The following is a 6943-nucleotide window of genomic DNA, read 5'->3' as shown; positions in this document are numbered from 1 at the left end:
TATTGTAGTACAATATACCCTATAGTTGTAGAAAACTTAGTACAGTATTGAGCAAAGTAATTTGTTTATATTACTATAGTTGTTTTATTACCACAGCAACTATAGAATTACCACAACAAATGATTTCTTTAAAGTACTTTACTATAGTATGGGTCAAAAACATAGTATTTACTATAAATTACTATAGTATTTTTGCACTCTTCACGTATACACTTTTAATAAGTCTTTATGTGATATATAAATATATATAAGGCTTAAGGTTTAGCTGAGTCCAGGAAGCTGCCCATATGTTGCCAAGACCAAATTTGGTATTGGTTTGTCTTTCCTTTCAGCAGTAAGTTACAGTAATTGCTATAGTCTCCCATTATCCCTTAACGATTATCTCAGTGTTAAAGCTTTATATTCTATATTTGAAGTCATGACTCTTATGTCTCTAGAGCATAAAGTCTCCCCTGCAAACAATGCGTTTGTTTCATTCAGGCGTCTCATTAATAATGCGGAGGACAACATAATCCAAAGAGACGTAGTTGCAAAGCCTAGAAACGAGCTGTGTGCCTCTTTCATGTGCCTCGTGCGCGCTTCCTCGCATGCTCTCTGTTCAGTCATTACCGGGCGCCGTGCCTGCGCTCCCCCGCCCTTTCCAAACTACGTCTCCACAATCGTAACTCTGAGCTAAGACGTCGAACTTCCCTCGGTCCAAACTGGTGCGCGAGAGCCCTCCCCTCCTCTCTCCGTCCCGCCTTTTCCGTTTGCCACCCTCGCTTGGGCTTGACCCGACTGGTGACGTAGGAGAGATTCCGTGGTGCCCACAGCCGTAGGCGCGCGCTGCGCTCGGGTATAAAATGGGCCCGGGACCCATCATTCGGCACTCTCTCAGTCGCTCCGACTCGAGAACCAGAGCATCAGCGGAGATAGCAGGGAATCAGTGGCTAAACTCCTCAGGCTAACTCGCTCTCGGCTTTGGTTCGGAATGGAAACATCAACTTTTACGCGGAGCCAACGCAGCTCCTTTGCGCACAACTTTAAGAGTGAGTTTCTGCTTTTTCAATTTTCATCTTTAGTCTGAATGTGCTTTTTAAATGCTTAACTTTCTTAACTGTTCTAAGTAATAGAAATGAATGCATTTAAAATATTACAAGAATTTAGAATATGATCAAATCGGCTGTTGTAAATGTGTTTGGTTTTACGCAGGGACTGTTGGTTTGAATTTATTTTGTCTTTGGTGTGTACGATGTTTGCATTAATGTTTTAGTGCTTTGAATTAATATTTTATTCGTACCAAGTGTATTTAAAAGTTTAAAGTTTTCGGAACTTGGAAGTACATTTAGATTCAAATAGATGGAGAGAATAATGTTCGGAGTAGTTGGTTGTAAATGCAAAATTTGTAAGTTACGATCTTTACTGATAAGTTTAGTCGCACTTTTTCGACAACTTTAAACTTAGGAGTTGAAACTCTGTAAACATATAATATCGTATAGCAATGAGAAAAATTATTGTCACAACTTACATGGATAGAAACAAATACGTTGTTATAATGAAGAAAACATCTTAGTGTATCTGCAGAAATCCGTTTTGAGATTCATGAATTTTGAACATTTTTCAAAAATCAGTAGTCATTATCATCTTTTGGATTTTACTTTCATAAATTAATGTATATAAGATGTGACTTACGGACCATTATGGAGAGCTCCCCTCTAGAGGAAACATGCACTTGAATGCGCTGATAAGACTTTGTGATGTGACGCGCTCCTCTCTTTCCATCAGGCGCGCTCTCGCTCTGGCTGGTTGTCTGGCTGGTCGTGGTAAAACCGGTGCCTGCGCTGAACTGCCCTCACCGGTGTGTGTGTTACCCGACCCCCATGACTGTGAGCTGCCAGGCGCAGAACTTCACCATTGTACCCCACGGCATGCCCTACGAATCCCAGCGCGTTTTTCTGCAGAACAACCGCATCACTGAACTGAGAGTGGGGTCTTTTGCTTTTGGCACACAGGTTTGTGGGAACATTTCATATAACATTTAATATTTACATTTGTAAATATACATTTGAAAGATATCGGTCCTTTTGGTTGTGTCATTTACTAATTTTGTGTTCTTTCTCAACATCTTCACCTCATTACCTTTTCCTCCCTCTACCCTTTTTCTCCATCAATTCATCACATACCAGGTTTTGTGGCTCTTCGCCAACAACATCACCTGGATTGAGGCTGGTGCATTCAGCGAGCTGCGCGATCTGGAGGAGCTCGATCTGGGCGACAACCCTCACCTGCACCGCCTTGAGGGTGGAGCTTTCCGCGGCCTGGAGAAGCTTCAGAGCCTTCACATGCACCGCTGCCGGCTGGCCGCCCTTCCCCACGACATCTTCCACAAGCTCTACAGCCTGCAGTTCCTCTACCTGCAGGAAAACCAGCTCCACTTCATCCAGGATGATCTCTTCGCCGACTTGATCAACCTCAGCCAGCTCTTCCTGCACGGCAACCGCATCCGCACCCTGTCCGAGAATGTGTTCCGTGGCCTGGTCAACCTCGATCGTCTGCTGCTGCACGACAACAGAGTCCGTCAGGTCAATCGCCGCGCTTTCCGCGACCTGGGCCGGCTGACCATGCTCTTTCTCTTCAACAACTCCCTGGCAGAGCTGCCCGGTCAAGCCATGCGTGACATCTCCTCCATTGAGTTCCTGCGGCTGAACAACAACCCCTGGGCGTGCGGCTGTGAGGCTCGTCCCCTGTGGGAGTTCTTCAGGAGTGCCCGTGTGTCCAGCTCCGAGGTTCTGTGCGCTTCCCCAGCTCCTCGTCGTGGACAGGACCTGCGCTTCCTGAGGGAGATGGATTTCGCTCTGTGCCCACTTCCCGACCCCGGCTCCCTTGCTGGAACCACCACCACCACCTTCAGCACCAAGACCCGCTGGTGGTTCTCCAAGCACAAGCCCGTCAGCACTTCCAAGGGCATCTTTGAGAAGAGTTCCGAGACCAAGGCGTACCCCTTCACTGGAGGAAAATCCCAACATCCCTCTATCACATCTACATCCACAAAGTATGAGCTTGGGGAGGAAGAGGCTCTGCTGCCCAAGCTTGACCCAGAAGAGTATTGGGCCAACTACGGCAATGAAGATGCGGGCATCACCTCCCTGCGCTGCTTCGAGCTTGAGTGCCCTCCCGAATTTGACTCTCTGCCACCATCTTCCTCTTCTTCTCGCTCCTCGTCTTCTGTTCTCTTGCTACTCTCCATGTCTGTTTTGACTCTCTGCATCCATCTTCTGTTTGGCTGAATCTGTCTATCTCAGAAGAACTCTTTTCCCCCTCATTTTTCTCCTCTCTGGAGGAGGGAAAACCCTGTTTGCTCAATTTAACTCTTCAATGCCTTGATTCCTGTTTACCATCAGCCTCACTTGTATCTTTGTTCTGTTCAGTTTGAGCCTCTAGTTCTTGGTATCTAGAGGGCGCTACACTGATTTAGGATACAGTGGGTAAGCAGGGAACGTTGGGCAGTACAGGCCCTTAATGGAAAGTAATGAAAGCTGTTCACAGGGCTTGGCTAGTTAAGCAGATACTCGGTCCTTCTTTTTTGAGGACAAGTGTATTCTAAGCCATTTCTGTCACAGTCAGTGCAGACAGAGGATAGAAATTTCCATCTTAGGTTTACGTACAATATTTGTATGCTTTTAGACTTTTCAGCCATTCTAAGTGCTTCTATGATAGTTGTAATTATAGCTTGTGATGTCACTATGACACCCTCTGTCCAACAACACTACAGCTCCATTTTGTCAGTAGTTACTGGTAACAATAGAATAATTAGCAAATCTTTTTATTCCCTTTGGAGAGATCGAATGTAATATTTCATCTATTATAACAGAAGGGTCTAAAAATCATTCAGTGCTTGAATAGCACAAAGGAACCGCGTGCCGCAACAAAGCAAGATAGACAAAACACAATGGAGTGAGGAGTTTGAAAGTGTAGCAATACAGCTAAATCAAGAAAAGATACATAATGAGAGAGAGAGAAAGCACGCGCAAGAGAAAGAGAGACAGAGAGTACGCACAAGAGAAGGCGAAAGATTTCATTACATCACCCACAAGCTATGACAGCAATTATCACTTGTGTAAATATGACATCTTGGCAGAGGGAGCTGTAAATAGTGCTATGAAAGGCCTTATGTTTGTCACTGTTCTGAATGGCCAAGAATGTCACTGTGAGTAATGTCTGTGATATTATTTCAATGGTCAGTGCATGGAAAGATCAATCAATGGCACACGAGTGTGCAAATGTTGTTGGGTTTTTTTGTATATTTGTCAAAATACTGTTAACATGTTATGTTATTACTGTAAAATACACAACCTACATTGTTTCCAAGACTTTTGTTCTTTTATTCTTCTTTGCAAATTCAAGTGTAACTGATTTTATCTGGATAACAGCAAATTCCATCCTTTCTCATTTAAACTACTGATTTAAAATCAAACCAGTCAATCAACAACTAGCAGCTAGTTTAAAAAAAAAATGGCAAAATGCTAAAACTAGGACTGAATACAAGGCAAGGCAATATATGGAGGACACTGTGGAAAGACTGTTTCTTGATGTCAATTGACTATTTGGGCAAAGCCGATTTGAATATCAGTAAAATGTGCTTACTGACAGATTGGTGGACATTCAGAATAATGTCTACCATTGGTCACAGCCGTGATGAAAGCAGGTGCAAATACAGACTGTTTAGGCTGCTCTTTGTGGGCATGCTGAAGGCAATGGCTTTCTTCGGCGGTCCTTGCCTATTCCCTTTTCCTCCTCTTTCGAACTGCAATAAAGAATGAAAACGCTTTAGGGAAAACAAACAGATAGAGCAAGGACAAGAGGAGAGAAAAAGAAAAAGCACAGAGAGCAGGGGTGGATGTGGGCGGTAGAGGCAAAGAGATGGATGATAAAGGATGGACATGCTGATAAAGAAGGAGAAGTATAATCTAAAGTTCCAATATGTAACGATTGGAAAGGTTTTTTTAGTCAACTGTTAATAATATCCTGTTTTGTGTTTACCCTGAGACAGTAGAGATGCAAATAATACTGGTATTTTTGTCCGACAGATGTTTCCATGACAAACGTATGTCTTATAATTGTTTTTATGACGTGTGAATGTACATATCTCAGCCGGACGGGTAAGGTCAAACTGCCTTGAGGTGCTCTCGAGTGACCATGTTTGTGAGGTCGCTCACAGATGACCAAAGCATTAGTTATACCTTTTTACCCAGAATGTATGCATTTGAATGTAATAATGTGAAAGAATGAGCTGCTGAATCTTTTCACTACAACACATTGACAGACAGAAAGCATGACAAAAGAATAAATGCTTATCTGTGGATACGAAACATCTTTGGTGTGGGCGTACTTTCTTTATATCTTCATCCAACGGCTACGACTCTACAGTACAATCTCACATGTGCCTTCTCTCCCTCGCATCTTTCAGTCTGACCTCCCTTGACACATACAGACAGACAGACAAATAGACAGACACACTGGTGCACACACACATCTACTCCTCACTACTTGAAAGTTCTTTGAAGGCAACATCATTCACTATAACATGCGGTTACCATGCAACGCACTGGCCACCATTCAGAGTTGCAGAGTATGCAAGACGTGCGCACACCGGCCAACACAAGTAAACACACCCCTTATTTGACAAAAAGATGCAAAAGGATGATGTTATTGGAAAAGGTATTTACAAAGCACTCCAGCTGTGGTATTGAATTGGTTTTTGTCCATTCAGATTCAAAAAGCCTTTCTTTCTTTCTAAAGCTGTACTGTCTTTAGCAGATGGGTCTCACTGAAAGAGCAGCAAGATGCAGAGAGCCTGCTTCAGTCTCCCACCATGTGCAAAGGCAGGCTGTGCTTAACACAAACGTGAACGCGCACACACACACACACACACAGTCCCGGTAAGAGGCTCAAGTGCTTTTTCTCTCAATTCCACAGTAAATGTCCATGAAAACTACTGCCAACAGGCTGTTTCATTTTTCATCCAATGCTTAATCTTCAGCCTGTTTGAGTTACATCTTGCACTCATTGCAGATTAAATATATTAATGTCATGTGAATTACGCTTTTGTCAAAATTTTGTAGACTCTGCCAGACTATGGTTATATTATTTAACTAGTTAATTAGCCAACAAATTTAGTAAACTGTTTATGGCCAATTATGATGTTATTTTTTGAATCAGGCCTTTGATATCTGCATCTCGATGCCCCATTGGACGGAGTGCAGTTGCGCAAATAGTCCCTTCATCATCCCACCCACCATCTGCGTTCCCATTGGCTGTCGGCCACGCTACTTAACAATGAGACACAATGAGTTGGCTAGCAATAAAGGGGTGGCGACCACGTCAATATCACTGAATATTAGTTGAAGAATGAGTCATTGAATCGCATGAATGGGGGATATGTGTGAGGAAGACAGAAATGGGAGGGGCAACAACTTACTTTGTGTTTATGCGTGTGTGTGTTTGTGTGCAAGTGAGTTTACCGGAAGTTGCTCATCACAGTGAGTGTTTGGAAGTGTTGATAATCGCCCCCATGAGAAAGAAATGTCATATCGACATATACAAGCAAACACACCTTTAGTGTGTTGTTCAGTTCATTTATGCAGAGAGGTGCACACTTTTGCAGAGCTAAAATTGCATTTTCTCTCTAACAAACATGATTACAAATTACATAATCACAAATTTCTCATTTCTAGCTGCTGCTGGTGTTTCATTCAGTATAAATTAGCAATAATTTTAATACATTCCCACATCTCTGTCTAGCATGCAGTTCAGCACAGCTCAAAGCTCTCTTTCTTTGTTACACGTTGGGTTTTTTTTTTTTTTTTTTTTCACACTCTCTCTTCTTTCGGTCTTTCCGCTCTGTTTGTCGTCATCGGCTCCTCTCTCACCCCTCCCTCACCAACGTTTTCCAATTCACTCCCTC

At 43.0% G+C, this 6943-nt stretch overlaps 1 protein-coding gene across 1 annotated transcript; it reads left to right on the top strand.

Annotated features, from left to right (window-relative positions):
- The first annotated feature begins 790 nt into the window (after positions 1-790).
- rtn4rl2a (reticulon 4 receptor-like 2 a) lies at positions 791-5348 on the top strand. The gene is made up of 3 exons (XM_051902701.1): positions 791-1028; positions 1765-1991; positions 2166-5348. Exons 1-3 carry the CDS (start codon positions 971-973, stop codon positions 3264-3266), a joined length of 1386 nt encoding a protein of 461 aa, XP_051758661.1. The 5' UTR covers positions 791-970; the 3' UTR covers positions 3267-5348.
- Positions 5349-6943: the final 1595 nt, after the last annotated feature.

Source organism: Ctenopharyngodon idella, chromosome 1 (assembly GCF_019924925.1).
Source record: "Ctenopharyngodon idella isolate HZGC_01 chromosome 1, HZGC01, whole genome shotgun sequence".
Lineage (NCBI taxonomy): Eukaryota > Metazoa > Chordata > Actinopteri > Cypriniformes > Xenocyprididae > Ctenopharyngodon > Ctenopharyngodon idella.
This window is presented reverse-complemented; position numbering and strand designations above follow the sequence as displayed.

Bases quoted from the DNA above. Each gene is read 5' to 3' on its own strand.
- rtn4rl2a (XM_051902701.1), top strand. From the start codon at position 971: ATGGAAACATCAACTTTTACGCGGAGCCAACGCAGCTCCTTTGCGCAC. The intron at 1,029-1,764 runs GTGAGTTTCTGC...TCTTTCCATCAG, and splicing joins CTTTGCGCACAACTTTAAGA to GCGCGCTCTCGCTCTGGCTG. The intron at 1,992-2,165 runs GTTTGTGGGAAC...ATCACATACCAG, and splicing joins CTTTTGCTTTTGGCACACAG to GTTTTGTGGCTCTTCGCCAA.